The 23,227-nt window shown below is 40.8% G+C and overlaps 1 protein-coding gene across 4 annotated transcripts in view; it reads left to right on the forward strand.

Moving 5' to 3' along the window:
- Positions 1-23,227, forward strand: part of LOC136864101 (DDB1- and CUL4-associated factor 7) — a 512,531-nt gene that overhangs the window by 81,818 nt on the left and 407,486 nt on the right. For all 4 annotated transcript variants that reach the window (XM_067140674.2, XM_067140673.2, XM_067140676.2 and 1 more), the window contains one exon: positions 22,350-22,510. In XM_067140674.2, the coding sequence (XP_066996775.1) occupies positions 22,401-22,510 (110 nt within the window). In that variant the 5' untranslated portion in view covers positions 22,350-22,400. The remainder of the gene's footprint in view (positions 1-22,349; positions 22,511-23,227) is intronic.

Raw genomic sequence — 23,227 nt, forward strand, 5'->3', positions numbered from 1 at the left:
TTGCCTGTTTGGCTGTTGTATCTAAATAAATACTCAATATAAACCCTAAAGGCCCCTTGCTCAATATAACAGAAGAACTGTACATAACACTAGACCAATACACCAATCCTAATTATAACATAAATGAAATCACAGAAAAAACCAACACCATATTTAACAAAGTTATCCCTGCTTTAAAAAGCTACTATCTTAAAATAATCAATAAACAGTGTTTAACATGCACCACAGGGCAGACGACCGACACGCCCATCTCCACCCCTACTCCTACGACAATAACTCCCCTCACCCACCCCTCCACTCCCCTCACAACAGTGGACACTAGCACCAAGAAAACACGATACAGTACACGCCAGGCAGCCAAATCTGACACAGCTCAACCATGACAGCAATAGTAAGTATTCATTACGGAAACACACACACACAAGCAGGCATTCTTCAGATTATAAATTCCTAATTCCATCTTTCGTTTCTTACAGACATACACCAGCAATTATAGACGAGAAAAGAGCCACCATTCTGCAATTGACACTTATGCACAAAAGCAGACTGCATTTTAATACTTTAAGGCAACATTCAATCACAGCTGCACATACCTACCTCTGGTTACACATTAAACTTGTCATCAATAACTGAAGATTCTATTAATCAAACTAGTGGACAAGCCTAACATAGCAGAACCCCAGAAAGCACCGCCTGTGAATACAGACATTCTCCATTCATATTGGATAAAAATAAGACAATGGACAAATGCAAGATGTTAAACTCATTTTAATGAAGTGTTCCTAGTCATCATAATGGATTTTAACAAGAACTGCATATTTTAATATGTGATTTAATATGTACTATATATTTTACAGTGTTTATGTACCTGTACTTTTAAAATAAGTTAATCCACACGAATTTTAGGCCTAAAAGACACACCCACACTCAATTTTAGATTGTACATATAGTCAGCTTTTACTTTGAAACATGCCCAATTTGAACGTTGGACACACTCCATTATTATGACTATTCTACTAGGCAAGGCATTTTAACTTTGACTTACGTGAAGGTACTAATGTACAGCTGAGGATGACTGTATAAAAAGTCGAAACCAGTACTGTAAGTAGAATCTTATATAAATAAAACTTGTATTGATAAGGTGGATCCTTTCTTATCTATAATATATGGGAGTGTCATGTACCCGGGCTGTAGTATCCGCCTGACAACACAGGTCTCCGCACAGCCGAATGCCAGAAGAACATATTCTTATTAATTATTTTTATTTATTTTTCCTTATATTTAATGCTCTGTACACGCTATGGGACACATGCTATTGCGGGTGACTGGAGGAAGGGAGTCCTAGTCCTCATTGCCTCAGTCCTCCCGTATTAGACATCGTCCAAAATCGGACCCCGGGCAGTACCGGGTATGACAAGGTGGGTATTGCCTTGGCTGCTTGGTTCGGCTACAGAGACCCCTGATCGGTGTGAGTGACATTTGGGGAGGATGATTTCGGGCATGGCGACGAAACAACTTCCGCCTGCCACCTTGGGTAGTTCGCTACCCAAGTCTTTAACTTTTGGTTCCCTAAAGGGGGCAACCCCTTGGGAACAAGCGCAGCGTATTAGTCTGGGTTCCAGCTTCCCTAGGATCCTGGTTGTTACCAGAACCGATGGGCAAGATTTCAAGCTGGTTAAATTGATACTTTTCAGTCGACACATCGAAGGTGTATACGGTGAACTTGAGGATCTAAAGAAAATGCGCAATGGTGGTTTGCTTCTGAAGACGAGCACTGCGCTCAAAGCCGATCGGTTGCTTAAATGCGACCACTTTGGCAACATCCCCGTCAAAGTGGAAGAGCACAAAACCTTGAATCTGGTTCGTGGAGTTATTTTCCGTGATATACTAACAATTTGTTGGTTGTTTTGATCCACCTTTTCAATACAAATAATAAACTTAAACTTAAAGTTAAGGATGACGAATTCCAAGAATCTGGCATTTATAAGCTAACATGTACTCAGTGTAAAAAACGTACGTGGGACAATCGGGAAGGAACCTCTTAATTAGATATCAAGAACACGTCAATGCAGAAAAATACAGAAGATTCTCTACCATGGGAACTCATACGAATGGGACTAACCACAAATTCACTAATATCAGACAGGACCTTCAAATCATCTGTACGATCAATAAAGGAAATCTAATGAACAACCTGGAAAACATCCACATCATTCTTGATAAATTAGAAAATGGTGAACAGAATCTTAAAAAAAACAACGAGCAAAAAACATCTTATACGAGCATATCAATAAATACTTGGAATGGTTAGACAGGAAACAGACAAGAGATATAATCAAAAACAACATCGCAGAAGCTCAGCCTAATCTTCCTCCTCCCTCACTTGATATATTAGATGATGACGGAACTCTACTTCTCTTCTCTCCAGAGTATTGCATGAACTGTCAGAATGTGTCACATCGATACTACACTAGATCACGCTCAAAGACAGACCATCTGGACAGTGCAGAATAAACATCTTTTCCAAATAAGAACGAGAGGCAATATGTCCTGATCAGGTGACTGCCATTTTATAACAAAGGAGTCATCAAAGAACTTTTACCAAACAGTCAGACAGCAATTTTTTTCATTATAACCTAAGAGTATTACTTGTGCTTATCTCGACCTCCTGCATGCTAACCCAAAACACCATCCACTGCACCAACTGTACAGCACGACAAATATGTGCTGACAGACATAGTTACCCTACATGTGGTTACAGTGTTGCCAGATTGCCACCCTTCAACGTTCTTTTTCTGACGGATATACTCGCAAGACGAACTTTTGTCAGAGACATTTTTTTATTGCTTGCATGTGAGGAGTCGTGCCGCGACGTCCGAGTGCACGAATTTCGCTTCACCCTGTATATCTGTACCACCAGGCAATGCCCTATTCCTTTGTTTCCTGTATTTTCTCTTATTTTATTAGAAAATAAGGCATTGCGAATTAGATCCACTGATTGTTTTAATCTCATACTCATTTTTCTTCATCACCATTTTTTAACTTTAGTCAGTGGATACATTTTAAAATTTTAACTATCATATATCATGTTCCTTCTCTGCGAACCATGTGACCTTGCCGCGGTGGGGAGGCTTGCGTGTCCCAATGATGCAGATAGCTGAGCCGCAGGTGCAACCATATCGGAAGGGTATCTGTTGAGAGACCAGACTAACGAATGGTTCATCGAAAGGGCGGTAGCAGCCTTTCGGTAGTTGCAAGGGCGGCAGTCTGGATGATTGACTGATACGGCCTTGTAATAATACTCAACATGGCTTAGCTGTCTTGATATTGCTACACGGCTGAAAGCAACGGGAAACTACAGCCGTAACTAACTCCCGAGGACATGCAGCTCTCTCTGTATGAATGATGTACTGATGATGGCTTCCTCCCGGGTAAAATATTCCGGAGGTAAACTAGTCCCCCATTCGGATCTCCGGGTGGGGACTACACGAGAGGGGGCGATCATCAGGAAGATGGATACTGACATTCTGCGAGTCGGAGCGTGGAATGTTAGAAGTTTGAATCGTTGTGGTAGGTTAGAGAATCTGAAAAGGGAGATGGATAGGCTAAAGTTAGATGTAGTTGGCATAAGTGAAGTACGTTGGCAGGAAGAACTGGATTTTTGGTCAGGCGACTACCGAATTATCAACACAAAATCAAACAGGGGAAATGCAGGAGTTGGTTTAATAATGAATAAGAAAATAGTGCGGCGGGTAAAATACTACGACCAGCATAGTGAAAGAATTATTGTCGTCAAGATAGACACCAAACCAATGCCCACCACAATAGTGCAGGTCTATATGCCTACTAGTTCAGCGGATGATGAAGAAATCGAAAGAATATATGAGGAGATAGAAGATTTAATACAATATGTAAAAGGTGACGAGAATCTAACTGTGATGGGAGACTGGAATGCAGTGGTAGGCCAAGGAAGAGAAGGTAGTACAGTAGGAGAATTTGGATTGGCACAAAGGAATGAAAGAGGAAGTCGGCTGGTTGAATTCTGCACTGATCATAATTTAGTCCTTGCCAATACTTGGTTCAAACACCACAAACGACGGCTGTATACGTGGACGAGACCTGGAGACACTGGAAGGTATCAAATAGACTTCATTATGATTAGGCAGAGATTCAGAAACCAGGTGTTGGATTGCAAAACTTTCCCAGGAGCAGACGTGGACTCTGACCACAACTTGTTGGTCATGAAATGCCATCTGAAGTTGAAGAAATTGAAGAAAGATAAGAATACAAGAAGATGGGATCTAGACAAGTTGAAAGAAAAGAGTGTGAGGGTTGTTTCAAGGAACATGTTGCACAAGGGCTAAATGAAAAGGGTGAAGGAAACACAATAGAGGAAGAGTGGAGAGTCATGAAAAATGAAGTCAGTAGGGCTGCTGAAGAAATGTTAGGAAGGAAGAAAAGATCAACTAAGAATCAGTGGATAACTCAGGAGATAGTAGACCTGATTGATGAACGACGAAAATACAAGAATGCTAGAAATGAAGAGGGCAGAAAAGAATACAGGCGATTAAAGAATGAAGTGGACAGAAAGTGCAAGGTAGCTAAGGAAGAATGGCTGAAGGAGAAATGCAAGGATGTCGAAGGCTGTATGGTCCTGGGAAAGGTAGATGCTGCATACAGGAAAATCAAGGAAACCTTTGGAGAAAGAAAATCTAGGTGTATGAATATAAAGAGCTCAGATGGAAAACCACTTCTAGGGAAAGAAGACAAAGCAGAAAGATGGCAGGAGCATATCCAACAGTTGTATCAAGGTAAAGATGTAGATAATTGGTTCTGGAACATGAAGAGGCTGTTGATGCTGATGAAATGGGAGACCCAATTTTGAGGTCAGAGTTTGACAGAGCTGTGAGTGACCTCAATAGGAACAAGGCACCTGGAATTGATGACATTCCCTCTGAATTACTGACTGCCTTAGGAGAAACCAGCATGGCAAGGTTATTTCATTTAGTATGCAAGATGTATGAGACAGGAGAAGTCGCATCCGATTTTCGGAAGAATGTTGTTATACCTATTCCTAAGAAAGCCGGTGCTGACAGGTGTGAAAACTACCGACCATTAGTTTAGTATCTCATGCCTGCAAAATTTTAACACGTATTATTTACAGAAGAATGGAAAAAAAAGTTGGAGCTGAGTTGTGAGAAGATCAATTTGGCTTCAGAAGAAATGTAGGAACACGTGAAGCAATCCTGACTTTACGTCTGATCTTAGAGGATCGAATCAAGAAGGACAAGCCCACGTACATGGCATTCGTAGATCTAGAAAAGGCATTCGATAATGTTGATTGGACCAAGCTATTTATGATTCTGAAGATGATAGGGATCAGATACCGAGAACGAAGAATTATCTACAATCTGTATAAAAATCAGTCTGCAGTGATAAGAATCGAGGGCTTTGAAAAAGAAGCAGCAATCCAGAAAGGAGTGAGGCAAGGCTGCAGTTTGTCCCCTCTCCTTTTCAATGTTTATATAGAACAGGCAGTAAAGGAAATCAAAGAGAAATTTGGAAAGGGAATCACAGTCCAAGGAGAAGAAATCAAAACCTTGAGATTTGCCGATGATATTGTTATTTTATCTGAGACTGCAGAAGATCTCGAAGTTGCTGAATGGTATGGATGAAGTCTTGGGTAAGGAGTACAAGATGGAAATAAATAAGTCCAAAACAAAAGTAATGGAGTGCAGTCGAACGAAGGAAGGTGATGCAGGAAATATTAGATTAGGAAATGAAGTCTTAAAGGAAGTAGATGAATATTGTTACTTGGGTAGTAAAATAACTAACGATGGCAGAAGTAAGGAGGACATAAAATGCAGACTAGCACAAGCAAGGAAGAGCTTTCTTAAGAAAAGAAATTTGCTCACTTCAAATATTGATATCGGAATTAGAAAGATGTTTTTGAAGACTTTCGTGTGGAGCGTGGCATTGTATGGAAGTGAAACATGTACGATAACTGGCTCAGAAAGAAAGAGAATAGAAGCTTTTGAAATGTGGTGTTACAGAAGAATGCTGAAGGTGAGATGGATAGATCAAATCACGAATGAAGAGATACTGAATTGAATTGGTGAGAGGAGATTGATTTGGCTAAATTTGACGAGAAGAAGAATTAGAATGTTAGGACACATCTTAAGACACCCAGGACTTGTTCAGTTGGTTTTTGAAGGAAGTGTAGGTAGTAAGAATGGTAGGGGTAGACCAAGGTATAAATATGACAAGCAGATTAGAGCAGATGTAGGATGCAATAGTTACGTAGAAATGAAAAGGTTAGCACAGGATAGGGTGGCATGGAGGGCTGCATCAAACCAGTCTATGGACTGATGACTCACACAACAACATATCATGTTGTCCATCTCGTTCCATTAGGGGCCGAAGTCCTTCGATTTTAGGCCCCTTGAAACAACAAGCATAATCATCATCAATCAACACCCAATGACTCTCTACCCAGCCATGCATATGTCCAGCATCTCAGGCAAGTTTTCAACAATGTTTGGCCCAGAGATACTGCTATACACACAGCGGCACGTCCATTCTGCCCCAAAACCCTGGACTATTGCACTTATGTATATTTCCGTCAAGATGGAGATCATGCTCCACTTAAGCGACTCTATACCGGACCCTACGTAGTGCTGCGATGAGTCAGCAAAATGCTCGGCATTGTCATCAGTGATAGAAGATCAACAGTTTCTCATGATCACTTGACACCTGCTTTAGTGGTCAAACAGCGCACATCAACTGCTACCACTCAACTACTAGCATCAAGGCTAGGGACGCCCCACAACCTTTACACATCAGTCCAAGTACCTTTGCTCTCATCAGTTCCAGACAGTACACCACCCAAAACCACCATCACACAAAGTGGGCATCAAGTGCACTTCCCTAAAGCCCTTGATGACTTTGTTTCATGATGATGGGGGGAGGTCATGTAGTGACCTCTTCTGAAATGGAGTGAAAATGTGATTCTTTGCCTTTACTAGAACTCCCTCTGTGTAACCTCTCTGTAATGTTACGTATCTTGCATCATGATGTTCTGCTGTATTTGCTCCAGCATCAGTGTGTTAAATAATTAAATTTTGTATTTTGGCTAATGGTGACATTTATTCATCTACGTATCCATTAACCACAATTAAATTCAAAGATATACTTTCCCTGAAAGGCGTCGAGGCTTAGCAGTAATTATCTCCAGAACCAATTACGGTATTAGCAAAGTAAAGGGTAAGTTATTTGAATAGCTGAAAGTCATTAACTAAAATAAATATCACAAAATTAATTTAATATAATGGAATCCACCTTTTCAATACATACAAAACTGTTGCACATAAATTATATTACAACATTTTTATTACTTACTTTTGTGATTCTCAGTTCAATACGGAACGGCAATGAAGTTTTTAACTTCAGATAAAATAAATATGTTGGAAAAATTTCATTTCTAAAGTTCCAGCATCGGTGTGTTAAATAATTAAATTTTGTATTGTGGCTAATAGTGACATTTATTCATCTACGTATCCATTAACCACAATTAAATTCAAGGATGATAGCGACTCTACGCTATAGAACACAAAAAATAAAGCTACACGTTTCCTTGCAAATTTTATATTAAGTTATGCGGGGGGGAGGGGGATATTTGAGTGATTTCCTTAAGACCAGCATTCTGTAAAGTAATTGTACTTGTATGAAAACATGAAAATGAAAACCTACAACCTGTTTTCCAGTCATTGACCGGGTCAGGGATGGAATGAATGAAGCAGATATAGGCTATTAGTACGATGGGGTCGCCACTCCCAAAATGATTTATTAATGACTGATAAATGCTATGAAATGAGAATGGAGAGTGTTGCTGGAATGAAAGATAACAGGGAAAACCGGAGTACCTGGAGGAAAACCTGTCCTGCCTCTGCTTTGTCCAGCACAAATCTCACATGGAACGACCGGGATTTGAACCACGGTATCCAGCGGTGATTTGTAATTGTGATTTAGAGTAATTTGTAATTGAGAAAAATATTTCTCAGGTAACTGTAATTCATCCCAATTATTTTTTCATTTACTCTTCCCATCACAGGGAATTACCATAGATGAAATAGTAAACAGCAATTCCAAATATGTAAGTTAACTACATTATTGTCATGCGATCCTTGTGTACTATTCTAAACAATACTTATTTTCCTTCCATTTTTTTTGCACAAAATAATTAATTTACTTTTCCTTTTCTTTTAATTTTTCTGTAAAGAATGGCTGAGGAGTGCAAGCATAGGAACTATGGGTGTGGCCAGGCATTGAGGGGGGTAGTTGGAGAGTTTGAGGGAGATAATTAGGATTCTCTCAGAAAACAAGAAGGAAGATAGGCCTTCCTCAAACAATGTACAAGATACAGTAGGTGTAAAAGAGGGATGGGAAGGAAAGGGGGGGAATCATAAAAGACAGGTGGTCTAATGTTTTAAGGGGAAGGAGATTGCAGGCCAAGGGCTCTATTCAAGATCAGAATTCAAGACGGGTGTCTGTCAAAAATCGGTATGAGTCACTGCTGGTAGAACAACAGAGGGAAATTGAGGAACAGGTAACTGTTGCTGAGTAGTGTGGAAGTAGGAGGAAGGGAAAAGGTAGGAAAGAGAAATGTAGAGTAGAGGATAGAAAAAGACAAGTGGAACAAGGTCATGGGAGGGAGAAAAGGGAGGAGGAAGAAGCTTCTGCAGCTGTCAGGAAAGATTAGGGCTGACCAGGAGGGGAGGGGATCAAATGAGGTGGGTAGGGTTGAGGCTCTGGTCATGGGGGATTCCATTGTTAGACATATGGAGAAAGTGTGTGGAGGAAAGGGAACCAGGGTAGAGTGTTTTCCAGGAATTAGGTTAAGGCAGATGTTGAGGAAAGTAGAAGAGGAGGGAAAGGAGAAGGTGGTAGTGCTTCACATTGGTACCGACAACATAAGGCAAGCAGGTATAAGTACCAACATAGTTGGGGATGTATGGGATCTGATAAATGCAGCATGGTTGAAATTTAAGGAAGCCGAGATTATCAGTGGAATGCTGCGTAGGGGGTATACTGACTGGAAGGTGATTGGGGATTTAAATTAGACTATGGAGTGGGTATGTGGGGAAACTGGGAGTGAGATTCTAGATCCTCATGGGTGGGTAGGAGATAGGGAACTGCGCTCAGGTGGCCTTCACTTAAACCACAGTGGTACGTATCCTAGAATGTCCTGGAATGCTTAGTACAAACATACTAATGAACTTATGCAATGATTCACCAATATGAACTAAACTTCAAAGTGTACCTCAAAAATGCTATAAACATTTTAGGTGTAGAGATTGTATTTCACCAAATTATCTATTACTCACAAACAGTATACAAGAATTTTATGTAACATATACATGTCATAGAATATCGATGCTTGTTTTTTGAACGAGAAGATGCATCATATCGTATATTTTATATACTGTATATTTTAATATTATCACCCCCATGTTACATTCTTCATTAGATTTGGTAATGTTTTTAAATTATATATTAAGTTAGCTTTAGATCTCATGACCAGCTGAGGATGACCTCTGTGAAGGTCGAAACCGGTACTGCATAGTAACAAGACATAATAAAGTATTGATTGGGTGAACGGTACCCATTCTTTATGACTGTGGTATGTATATGTTAGGAAATTTGTTTAGAAGGGTTATAGGGAGGTACATTCAGGGAAATGGGGTGGTCTAGGGAGCGGTGATAAGGGTACAGGGATATGGAAGTCAAGCAGGATGACATAAAAATGTTCAGTGTTGAACTGTGGAAGTATCGTAAAGAAAGGAATAGAATTACGTAATTTAGTAGATATATACTTATCAGATATTGTAATAGGAGTTAAATCGTGGCTGAGAAATGATATACCGTATAATCCTGAATACCACTTGCATATTTTCCCCAAAATACTGGTTCTAAATCTTGGGTGCGGGTCGTATTCAAACCGCCATTCTCATTAATATTGACTACTTTTACATGGAGTATTGAAATAGATTTGAATACTGTTACTGTACTCAATATGTCACATGTAAATGAGCATTCAGGTCTTATTATGTTTTAGTTGCGTTCTAGAAAAAAAGATCAATTTTTTTCTTAATACGGTTACAGTGGCATGTAAAAGCGAAATGTAAGGTAGTGAAATATGGTAAATAACCGGGCTAGTTGGCCGTGCGGTTAGAGGCGCGCAGCTGTGAGCTCGCATCCGGGAGATAGTGGGTTAGAATCCCACTGTCGGCAGCCCTGAAGATGGTTTTCCGTGGTTTCCCATTTTCACACCAAGCAAATGCTGGCACTGTACCTTAATTAAGGCCACATTTGTCGCCATAAGACCTATCTGTGTCGGTGCGACGTAAAGCCCCTAGCAAAAAAAAAAAAAATTAAGGCCACAGCCACTTCCTTCCCATTCCTAGGCCTTTCCTGTCCCATCGTCACCATAAGACCTATCTGTGTCGGTGCAACGTAAAGCAAATAGCAAAAAAGAAATACGGTAAATCAAAGAATATGGGTAAATATGATAGCCACTGCTACGGATGCTCGATCGTCATTTGTTTCACAAGTGTTGCTGGCATGCTGGGTGCGCGAATAGCTGATCTCGCAGGATATCATACTTTGCGAGAGCCGAGACTGTTGGTTATGGAAGTCTACCTTGCTCACATTGGAGTTCCATATCTGTCTCGTGAAAGTGCTGTCTCAATAGTAAGCGATGGATTCAAAACTGCATCTGCGGTCATTTACTGTGCGTGAGAAACTTGAAGTTGTAAGCGAAGCTGAAATATCTGGAAATTGTGCTGTTGGCAGAAAGTATGATATTGATGAATTGTGTATTCGTGATTGGTGGAAGAAGAAGGAAAAACTTCTAAAAAGTAACGGCGATCGCAGAGCATTCCACGGGCAGAGTGCAGTGTTTCTGGAAATTGAAGAACAACTCCACAAATTTGTGATAGAAAAATGTGAGTTAGGATAGGGTGTTTCTAGTGAAATGTGTCAACTGAAAGCACTAGAGATCTCAAAAGAACACAAAACACAGGGTTTTCCTGCAAGCAGCGGATGGATCCGAAACTTTCATTGGAGAAAGGGATTGTGCATTCAAAGACGTACGTCTATTTCACAACGTTTCTCCGGGGTGTATGAAGAAAAATTAACGGCCTTTCAGGGTTACATTATTGAGGAAGCAAAATTCTTATTTGCTGTAGCAAATTGGGAATGCTGACCAGACACCTGTCTATTTTGAAATGCCGTTGGAAAATACAGTGGATACAAAGGGTTCTAAAAGTGTAACTGTCAGAACAGGTGGTAACGAAAAGCAACGATGTACAGTAATGTTGTGCGTATTAGCGGATGGAACCAAACTCCCTCCATATGTGGTTCTGAAAAGGAAAACACATCTGAAAGGAGACTTGCTGTCTGGTGTTATTGTTAGAACACGAGTCTGGCTGGATGGACAGTGCGTTAGTTGAGGATTGGGTGAAGTGCGTTTGGCAACGTCGCCTGGCAGCTTTGTTACAAAAACGAAACATGCTTGTGTTTTTTTGCTAGGGGCTTTACGTCGCACCGACACAGATAGGTCTTATGGCGACGATGGGATAGGGAAGGCCTAGGAGTTGGAAGGAAGCGGCCGTGGCCTTAATTAAGGTACAGCCCCAGCATTTGCCTGGTGTGAAAGTGGGAAACCACGGAAAACCATTTTCAGGGCTGCCGATAGTGGGATTCGAACCTACTATCTCCCGGATGCAAGCTCACAGCCGCGCGCCTCTACGCGCACGGGCAACTCGCCCGGTCATGCTTGTGTTAAGACAGTTACCGAGGACGTACAACTGACGCCGTAAAAGATATGATGAGGAAAGGAAAAACCGATCTTGCGATAATTCCCGGTGGACTCACTTCTATTCTACAGCTGTTGGATGTGTGCGTGAACCGGCCTTTCAAAACTTTAAAGAAACGGTTGTACCCCGAATGGATGTCTGATGGTGATCACGCGTTAACGCCAACCATACGAGTGAAGAGGCCTGATGTGGGACTACATGCAGCTGGATCAAGACCGCATGGGCGCGCATTCCCAACGATCTAGTGTCCAAAAGCTTTAGGAAATGTGGAATTTCAAATTCAGTGGATGGTAGTGAGGACGACTATACGTGGAAAGATGCCAGCGACGAAAGTTCCTATGGTGAAACTTCAGACGACGACGGTGAATTATGAATGATCCGAGTATTGGGCCAATTTTATTTACAATTTTTGTGATGATTTTATTAATTGTAAGATGTTTGCAATTATATTTGTGGTATATTTGAAGAAAATGAAATAGGTATGTAAGTTATTTAATTTTTTTTTTCTTTTCTGTATTTTGCAGTCTCATATTTAGGGTGCGGGTCTTATTCAGTGGCGGGTGGTATTCAGGATTATACGGTAATGGATGCAGAAATTTTCTCATGGAACTGGAGTATGTATCATAGAGATAGAATAGGAATGGTAGGAGGGGGAGTAATCATTCTGGTGAAAGAATAATTTGTAAGCTCTGAAAAATTTACAGATGACAAATATGAAATTCTCGGTGTAAGGCTAGTTTTTAAAGATATTAGGCAACTTGATATCTTTGGAGTGTACAGACCGGGAAAGGGTAGCCCTGACGCTGATTCAGAATCTATATATATATATATAAAATAAAAGTTTTGTCTGTACATTGCTCAGAATTTAAAAAGGATGGTATTTCTGTATCAGTCATGTCCACAGTAACAAGGAAATGCAAGTTTTAATTTTCCGTAATGTCTGTGTGTATGGACATGCATCTCGATAAAACGGCTGAATAGAATTTAATGAAAATCGGTATGTAAAGTCAGGGAATAAGTCACCATGATCTAGGCCATAAATAATTATATTCACTGAGCAAAATGGTAGTTCAGGGGAAGGCCTAAAATTTAATTCTCAAATATTTGTTATTAGTGGTCATATCGATAAATACTACATAGGTCGGTAGGTCAGGTCATCAGCCCAGAGGCTGGTTGGATCCTCAAATAGCACCACTAAAGGTTATGTGGTAATAAGGAAACCCCAAAAACCAATGGCAGCACCAAAATGAGGCGTACTAGGCAAGATGAGGAGTGAGGTAGTTTGCCATTGCTTTCCTCACTGGGTCAGAAAGTACTATTGCAGCACGACTGACCCTATGAGCAGTACCTTTCATAACACTCAGATGCACTAGTCATGCTCTGAATGTCACTACCCATACCCCAGCAACTTCCATATTGTCACAGCCATGGATGTTCACTGGGACTTCGGTGGAAGCTACACTTTACTCTGGCCTGTGCCAAGAGATGGATGCAAGAGTACTGAAGTTATATAGTATTAAATTTCCGATCATTTATGTCTCAAACATTGTTAGTGTACCGGCTATGATCGCAGAGATATTAATGAATTCGGATTTTTGTTACCAAGTCCATATCAGTGCCAAGTCGCGAGAAAATGGGTAAATGGAATTTAATGAAAATCGGTATGTTAAGTCGGAGAATAAGGAACTACAGTCTACGCTATAAATAATTTTATAAGATGCCCTAATATCACAGAGTCAAAAGAAAACTAAATGTGAAGGCCTACAATATAGAAAGCTAATAATATTGATCACCAGTAACATTACATTGACCATTGTTTTTTGTGATGTGCTTTGTGTCTTCTGTAGCTACTCATCTCCGATGGATAGGATTGCTGCGTACCAAATATTTTTTTTTTAATTTCCGTACGTCGCACCGACACAGATAGGTCTTTATTTTTAGAATTTGTTTTATGTTGCACTGACACAGATAGGTCGTATGGCGACGATGGGATAGGAAAGGACTAGGAGTGTGAAGGAAGTGGCCTTGGCCTTAATTAAGGTACAGCCCCAGCATTTGCCTGATGTGAAAATGGGAAACCACGGATACCATCTTCAGGGCTGCCGACAGTGGGGTTCGAATCCTCTATCTCCCAGATGCAAGCTCACAGCTGCACGCCCCTAACCACACGGCCAACTTGGCCGGTGGTACCGAGTGAAACAGCCTGCCTGAATATTGGCGGGAAGTAGCTGGGAAGTTAGATAAGTTTCTTCTTTAGCATGTCATTCCTCTGGTTCATAAATTTTCTAATACTACTGGTACATACCACACTGGTTCATCATAGCATTCGAGCTATTCTATCCCTACAAAGAGGCACTGATTTGAACGAGCAGTGTGCATATTTAATGGAATAATTGCAGAGGGGTGTTCATGGCTTTCTGCCGCCTGGTCATTTCAGCTCTGGAACTTCGAACTGTTAGATCAGCACCGTATTACTGTTTGTTAAAAGTGAGAAAATATGCAGTTTTTCATTTGATCGATTATTTCATATGATAACATTGCTTGTAATCACTACTTTCCTACTGACATTTTTGTAATGACCTTGACTTCAGCTAGGAAGACCTCAAAGTCAGTCTTTATGAGAATCCCGTAGCGAAGCACAGGTACATCAGCTAGAAATGGAAGTAATAGATGGAATAAGCAATCACGAACCTGTTTTTGTTGTAGTTAAAAATAAATGTGATAGAAAGGAACGTCTTAAAAGTAGGGCTGATAAAGGAGACATAAGGGAGTTTTTGAAAAGCAACTATGATCGGTGGAAAACGGTAAATAAAGATGTAAGGAGACTCTGGGATGAGTTTAGAGCAATTGTTGACGAATGTGAAAACGCGTTTGTACCTTTAAAGGTGGTAAGGAGTGGTAAAGACCCACTATATTAAAGAAGTAAAGTGACTAAGAAGGAGGTGCAGATTAGAAAGAAATAGTTAGAAATGGCTGTGGTAGTAAGGAGAAATTGAGGGAACTTACTAGTGTCCCTGTTTCTACCATCAAGGTAATTTTCCCCAGACTAGGTGTGCTCAGTTCGAACTATAAAAAAATAATTCCTTAAAATGTATGCACCCTGGATTTTGATGGCAAACATACAACTAAAATTGACACGGTGAGGTCAACTAAAAGCTATAAATAAAGCAAGGCGAAGCATGACGTCTGTTTAGAGGAAAAATATGTTCATCGAAAATAAACAAGATATACAAAAATTAGTAAAATATCAAATGTGATCAAATAATTTCATGACTCAATCATTTCTCTCAGTTTATAAAGCCCATATTGAGAATCAAATATAATACAAATTTACAAGCGTATGCCAACACACATACTTAACATTGCAAGGAAAAATTCTTGAATTTTATTAATTTAACACTTGGGCTAGTGTGCTCGCACCATGCTCCTGGCTTCGCTTTTGTTAATTCTTTCAACTGTAGATGAGTATATTTCCCCTTTCCTGGACGCTTGGCATTGCAGTGGGGGTCCCTAATTGTAAGAAAAGGCGTGTTTTAATACGCGTAGGGGAGACAGTATAACTAATCTAACCGTACAATAAATCTACGCTGAGTGGTAAAACGTCATCCTAATATATACACCTCAATCAGGAGTGACCTCGTGAGCACAACAAAACACTGTGGAAAAAAACTATGCACAATAAAATCACATAAATTACAAGCTGCTCTCACTTCATCATTGCACCAAGATGTTCGCTTTTTCCCATCTTTACACACAGTTGTTCCTTGGCATTCCCTTGCTGTTTCTACAACTACATCCCTGTATGCCACCCATTCTCTTTCTATATCCTGAACCTGCTTACAGTCTAGTGTTTGAAACTTATCACTAATCATATCCATGTACTTCTGTCTGATTTTCTACCCTTATTTGTTTGCAGACAGATTTCATGTTCTCTACCCTAGGCCTAGAGATACTTAGTTCACTACAGATGAGATAGAGGTCTGTATCATCGAAAAATGCTAGGAAAACTTGTACATTCCTAACAGATTTCCTGATTTCGCAGTCGGTTAAGATATAGCCTATTGTGGATCTGGTACCCCTAGCCTCCCATGTGTACCGGTGATAGCCTTATGCTTGAAGAATGTATTGTAACTGCCAAACCCATACTAGCACCGAAGTCCAGCAAACGCTTCCAATTCCTATTAGCTTCCATATTTTCCCCACATTTACCAATCATCCTTTCGTATCCTTCAGTTCTATTTCCAACTCTCGCATTGAAATTGCCCATTAGCACTATTCAATCCTTGCTCTTGACCCTGACCACGATGTCATTCAATGCTTCATAAAACTTGTCAATTTCATCCTCATCTGCACCCTCACATGGTGAATACACTGAGACATTTCTCGCCCTAATTCCTCCAACTGTCAAATCTACCCACATCATTCGCTCATTTACGTGCCTATCAGAATCTATGTGTCATGCAGTGGTATTCCTGATAAAGAGCCCTACCCCATACTCTGCCCTTCCCTTTCTAACACCCGTCAAGTACACTTTATAATCTCCTATCTCTTCCTCGTTATCTACTCTTACATGAATATTACTCCTAGCACATTCAGATGCATCCTGTTTGTTGACTCAGCCAGTTCTACTTTCTTTCTTCCATCAGCCCTATTAATATAGATAGCTTCCCATCGAATTCCATTTCGTTCGCCAAGTTGTTTCCAAGGAGTCCCTCGCCCGTCAAATGGGGGTGGGTCTCTGTTACTCCCATAGGTCCGAGGCTTGCTTAAAATGTTCTGAGCTTGGTAAATTCATGAAGCAAGATGCTACCATACTTACACATAGTCCAAGTGAGGATCTCTCCTCTAACGGGTTATGGACTACCGGTGGATTGTATATTCCTGGCCACCTGAGCACAAGGAGGGCCATGACTCAGAATATGTCCAAGATGCCCACTCCCGTTTCATAGCAACTGGTATCCCGACTCTCAGGACCACTTACTAGGCCACTCAGCTGTTGCCCATGGTTCACGAACTAGGACATGACTACAGTAACCCACACCATGAACCATCCTGTCCTCAAGCCTGACAAAAGTCCTAAGTATGCAGGAAGTTACAGACCTATTTGTCTTACTGTTTGTGTAAGCTATTTGAGAGATGGTAAATCGCCGACTTGTGTGGTGTCTGGAGGAAAAAGGACTTACGTCCGAGTACCAATGCAGTTTTCGAGCTGCTCGCTCGACGGCTCACCTCTTGTTACACCTGGAGATTTCTATCCAGGATGCATTTCTCTGCAAACAACATTTGGTGGCCGTTTTCCTTTACTTAGAAAAGGCCTATGACACCACATGCCGATATGGTATCCTTTCAGTCCTGCATCAATGGAGATTCCGATGTAACTTGCCGGTATTTATTGCAGATTTTTGTCTCTCCGTCTATTCTGTCTCCGTGTTGGGTGGGGATATTCACAATGCCACGTTCAGGAAAATGGAGTCCCACAGGGATCAGTTCTTAGTGTCACTCTGTTTGCGATTGCCATAAACGGTATTATGTCATAGAATGTCATAGAATGACATAGAAGATAAACGTTATTGTCGCTGCTGCTGATTCAGCAGTAATGCTGTTGCTGTATGTGGACAATTTTGCTCTGTATTATAGCTCACACAATATGGCAGTCACAGAGCAACAATTACAGCAAGCTATTAGGAGAGTGGGACAGTGGACTTTAGAATATGGCTTTCGGTTTTCAACTGCAAAGACGCCTGTTGTACATTTTTGCCGGAAGCGTACTCTTCACTTGCATCCTGAGTTTTATTTAGGGAATGTCGCTTTTCCCCTAGTTGACACCGATGCCCTAAGAAGTTGAATATTGTGATGTTACTTAACAGCACTACATGAGGGGGGGGGGGGGTTTGACCGCACGGTGCTCCTACGATTTTATAGGGAGCATATTTTATCCAAGTTGGACTACGGCACTGCAGCATAGGGATTAGCAAGGCAAAGCGTCCTTGCGAAACTGAATAGCATCCACCACAGTACAAGCCCCATTGCTAGTCTGCTTGCTGAATCTGGTGTGCTGCCTTTACACGTTAGGCGCCAGCAAATGCTTCTATCCTATGCTGCAAATTTGCGACAGATGCCACTTCACCCAAGCTACCCTTGCGTATTCCACAATGGAAACTGACGGCTGTACGATGCTTATCCTCGAGCAGCACTGCCGGGTGGAATACACTTGGATAGCAGTCACAGATTGTTTGATGTACCTTCGGTTCCCTGTCTTGTCTGACAACCAAGTGGGTTACCTCCGTGGATAACACGACAACCTGAAGAATTTCTGGATTTGCACACTGGCCCGAAGGAAAACACGAACTCTTCGATTTATCGGAGCCTCTTCCTGTCCATTGTTGGTCGGTATCCAGATTCAGTCGTCGTTTACATGGATGGTTCGTGGGCAGAAACGAAAGTGGGCTGTGTGTTTGTTGTCAACAATGATAGGTTCCATTTTGCTCTCCTGGAGGGGCCGTTGACCTTAGATATTAAGTCCCTTTAAACAAGCATCATTATCATCAGCAGCTCTCCTGGAAACCTGCAGTGTGTACACAGCAGAGCTCTATGCTATCTGTGAAGCTCTGCGGTATGCACTGTCTGATGAGCGCCAACACTTTCTGCTGTGTACCGACTCCTTGAGCTCGCTACAGTCTATTAATATATGTTTTCCTGGACACCCTCTGGTGCAGCGGATCCAGGACCTGCTGGCCAGGTGTTGGGATGCTGGCACCAGAATTTTGTTTATGCGGCTCCTATACGAGAGAAACGAGTTGGCTGATAAGGCTGCCAAGGAGGCTGTTACATTGCTCCTGTTGCCTTACAAGGTTCCAGCAAGTGATATTCGCTCTCAGCTGAGAAATTTTTTATGTCCCATTGGAAGATGGAGTGGCATGCCACTCCACATCCTAATTAGCTGAGAGCGATAAAAGGTACAACGAAGGTATGGAGGACTTCCCTTCGGGCTTCTCGGAGGGAAGCGGTGATATTATGTCATCTTGGGATTGGCCACGGCATAGTAACGTACTCCTGTTTACTGAAAGGAGAACCCCCTCCGGTGTGTACTTGTGGCGATCATTTTACCGTGGTACACATCCTTACAGATTGTGTGGACCTGGTCGATCTGCGCCGTAGTCGAAAACTCCCGAGTACCGTCTACCTCATTCTGCGAGATGACAAGCAGTCAGCAGACCTTGTCATGCATTTTATGAGGGATAGTGGTTTGTTTTATCACATATAAACATAGTGTTTCTTATTGGTCGTTGTATTATTTTTCACTACATTTTATTAATTTGACTCTGTCTTAGTTTGTGTTTGTATATTTTAATGCGTTTTTAAAAATAGTAATTTGCATGATATATTATTGCATTTTAAGGCAGTGTCTTATCCTACCATAATTTATCATCTATCATTTTACTGAAAATAAGGCATTGCGAATTAGATCCTCTGATTGCAGTATTTTAAATTCACAGTCATTGTTCATCTTCATTTGTTGTAAATTCTAGTCATTGGATACATTTCAAAATTTTAATTATCATGTTGTCCATCTTGTACCATTAGGGACCGATGACCTTAGATGTTCAGCCCCTTTAAACAACACACATCATCGTCATCATTCTGAGACAGATCATGGAAAAGAGCTGGAAATATGGGAAGAATATAGTAAAAACATATATAGACTGAGAAAAGGTATATGAGCATCCCCAGAACAAAAGTTTGGGAAAGCCTGATTCACAGGGGTATAGGCAAGAAACTAATAACAATGATAAAAGCAGTATATGATAACTGTTACAGCTGTGTGAAGACAACAGTGGATAGAACAGAATGGTTTGGAATTGACAATTTGCAAAAACACCCGCCAGTGCACATGATGGAGACTTTCCGACTCATCGGCATGTCGCAGAAACAGATGAGTAGAGAGGCATAGTTTTCGTGCCGGGACTCGCATGTACTCCCTCTCAACAAAAAAGGAAGGGAGTGTGTTGCCACCGTTAAATTGTGATGGATGACGTAAGGACAACAAGGGAATATTCTAGAGAGGAAAGAATGAATGTAATGATGTTTGTGGATGATGATGTGATCTGGGGAGACGATGAGGATGAGGTACAACAACAGCTGAATGCACTGATTAGAAGGATTGAACAATGGGGTTTGAGGATCAACATTTAGAAGGGCAAGACAGTGGTGATGGGTAGAGGAAGTAAAGAAGAAAAAGGAGCTATTAGAACTGGAGACAAGGAACTGGAAATAGTAGAACACCTCAGATACTTGGGAAGTGAACTGACAGAAAATGGAAAACTGCATATGGAAAATTATCAGGCGAGTTGGCTGTACGGTTAGGAGCGCGCAGCTGTGAGCTTGCATTCGGGAGACAGTGGGTTCGAATCCCACTGTCGGCAGCCCTGAAGATGGTTTTCCATGGTTTCCCGTTTTCACACCAGGCAAATCAGGGACTGTACCTTAATTAAGGCCACGGCCGCTTCCTTCCCATTCCTAGGCCTTTCCTATGCCATCGTCAACATAAGACCTATCTGTGTCAGTGCGACGTAAAGAAAAAAACATAACATGGAAATTTGCAGAAGGATGAAACTGAGGAGTACCTTTTATCACCAGGTACAGAGATTAATTTGGAATAGAGACGTACCAATGAAGGCTATCGAAGTAAAGTAATATACAAGGGAGATTAGTTATAAAGACATGTAGCAGAAACCTGGGCAATGACTCAGGGCGATGAGAGTAGAGTACAGGTGGCTGAAATTAAATTCCTGAGGAGTATGGTACAGAAGACAGAGGGATAGAGTGAGAAATAAGACATACGAAAAGAGCTAAATGTGAAAAAATTAAATGACCGAGCTCGATAGCTGCAGTTGCTTAAGTGCGGCCAGTATTCAGTATTCGGGAGATAGTAGGTTCGAACCCCACTGTCGGCAGCCCTGAAAATGGTTTTTCGTGGTTTCCCATTTTAACACCAGGCAAACGCTGGGGCTGTACCTTAATTAAGGCCACGGCTGCTTCCTTCCTACTCCTAGCCCTTTCCTGTCCCATCATCGCCATAAGACCTATCTGTGTCGGTGCGTCGTAAAGCAACTAGCAGAAATTTTTTTTTAAAAATGACAAACTGGAAGAGAACAGATTGAGGTGATTTTGATTTGAACATGTCAAGAGGATGAAAGAAGAAAGACTGCCCACGCAAGCACTGGAAAGACAGATGACAGGGAAGAGAGGATGAGGAAGACAAGATTACAATGGATGGACTCTGAGGAGAACAGTATAGGGCAATAGAATCTGTTCTGGAACATTGTTGTCAATGAGGAGTGGTGGCGAGATAGGACGAAATAGAGAAGAATCAAATTTGCTCCCACCAAATGTCAGTTGAAAAGGGGGAAGCGATGATGATGATGATGATGATGATCCAACTGATGAAAATGAGTATGATATGACAATTAGCTTTTCCATGACTAAAGTGTTGTCAGGAGGTGTGAAACCTAAGAGAATTGAATGTCAGGTTGAGAAAGTAAAGCTGGATCATGTAGCTAATTTCAAGTTTTTAAGATAGGTAGTATTGAGAGATTGAATCAAGGTGCAGCAAGGCTAATTCAGTGAGTTTACAGTTGTGATCAACAGTATTCTGTAAGAAAGAAGTCAGCTCCTAGGTGAAACTATCTTTACATCAGTCTGTTTTCAGACCATCTTTGCTTTATTGAAGTGAAAACTGGGTGGACTCGGAATATGTTATTGATAAGTTACAAGTGACAGACATGAAATTAGCAAGAATGATTGCTGGTACAAACAGGTGGGTACGATGGCAGGAGGGTACTCGGGATGAGGAGATAAGGCTAATTTAGGAATGAACCCAATGGATGATGCTGTACGCATAAACCGGCTTGGCTAATTTAGGAATGAACCCAATGGATGATGCTGTACGCATAAACCGGCTTCATGTGGGGCCATGTGAGGTGAATGGAGGAGGATAGGTTACCTAGGATAATAATGGACATGTTCATGGAGGGTAAGAAATGTAGAGGAGACCAAGACGACTATAGTTATATTTGGTTTCTAATGATTTGAAGGCAGGAGGTATAGAACTAAATGAGGCCACATGGCTTGTTACAAATAGAGGACTTTGTCGGTGTTTAGTAAATTTGGAGGTTTGCATACTGAACACTGAAAGGCATAACTATCTATAATGTATGTATGTATGTAATGACCTTAAGGTTGACCGTCTTTATTTGCCTCAAATGGTCCTTCTTGCCCAACATCCACATTTTGTGAAAGTTAAGAGCATTTGTTTTCCTCATAGTTTTTATTTTAAAATTACCATTATCCATAGCACTAGAGACCAATACGTATCTCTTTAACGAAAAATCTTATGTTATCAAACATGTAAATATGTTTTGTGTGTAATGTAATTGGTTTTAGTTCATAGAGTATAATTTCTTTTTGTTTCAGGTGAATCCATCCCACTTTAAGAATCTTAATTAGGTGACACTAGGACAATTCATGATGGCTGTTCACGGTGGACCTACAAAAAGGAAAGAAATATACAAATATGAAGCACCTTGGCCGCTCTATAGTATGAACTGGAGTGTACGGCCAGACAAGAGGTTTAGGTAAGAACTACATTCATTCATTCATTCATTTTCGATGGGTTTATACAGTGTCATGTCCTTCAAAAATTGGCCCGCAAGTGCCTCCAAAACTCTTTGCTTGCAACTTGCAGAGACTATATTTTGTTCTACACTTACTACCATGAAATTATTAAAAACTAAGTGCAGTCATCATCTCCAAAGACTTCCTGTACTTTTCTTACACTCCATGGCATAATTCATGGTAATCTATCCCTTCTCACTTCACATGACCGCACCGCTGAAACTGGTTCCTTGCTACAAATGTTATTACACGGCCTCAGCAGTATGGTAGGAATGACTGAATTGGAATGGAAGGAGTGAATCTGTTCAGGAAGAATAGGAAAACAAACCAATATTCTGCTACAATATTTAATAACAATCCTTAAAGAAGTTCATTGATAATAATAATAATAATAATAATAATAATAATAATAATAATAATAATAATAATAATTGTAATAAACAAATGGAAAAAACTCCAGAAAGCATACAAACTCGCATGGTCACATTATAATAAGTAAAGCATATCAAGACAGGCCAAACTTAGACACTACAAAACAGTCTTATTACCAGAAGCATTGTATGCATTAGAAACAACCACAATTAGAGCATCAGACATCATAGAGACAGAAAAAATAGAATGCAAATTTCTCAGAAAAATATTTGGACCAATACACAGAAATGGCATTTGGATTAAAC

Source organism: Anabrus simplex, chromosome 2, assembly GCF_040414725.1.
Source record: "Anabrus simplex isolate iqAnaSimp1 chromosome 2, ASM4041472v1, whole genome shotgun sequence".
Lineage (NCBI taxonomy): Eukaryota > Metazoa > Arthropoda > Insecta > Orthoptera > Tettigoniidae > Anabrus > Anabrus simplex.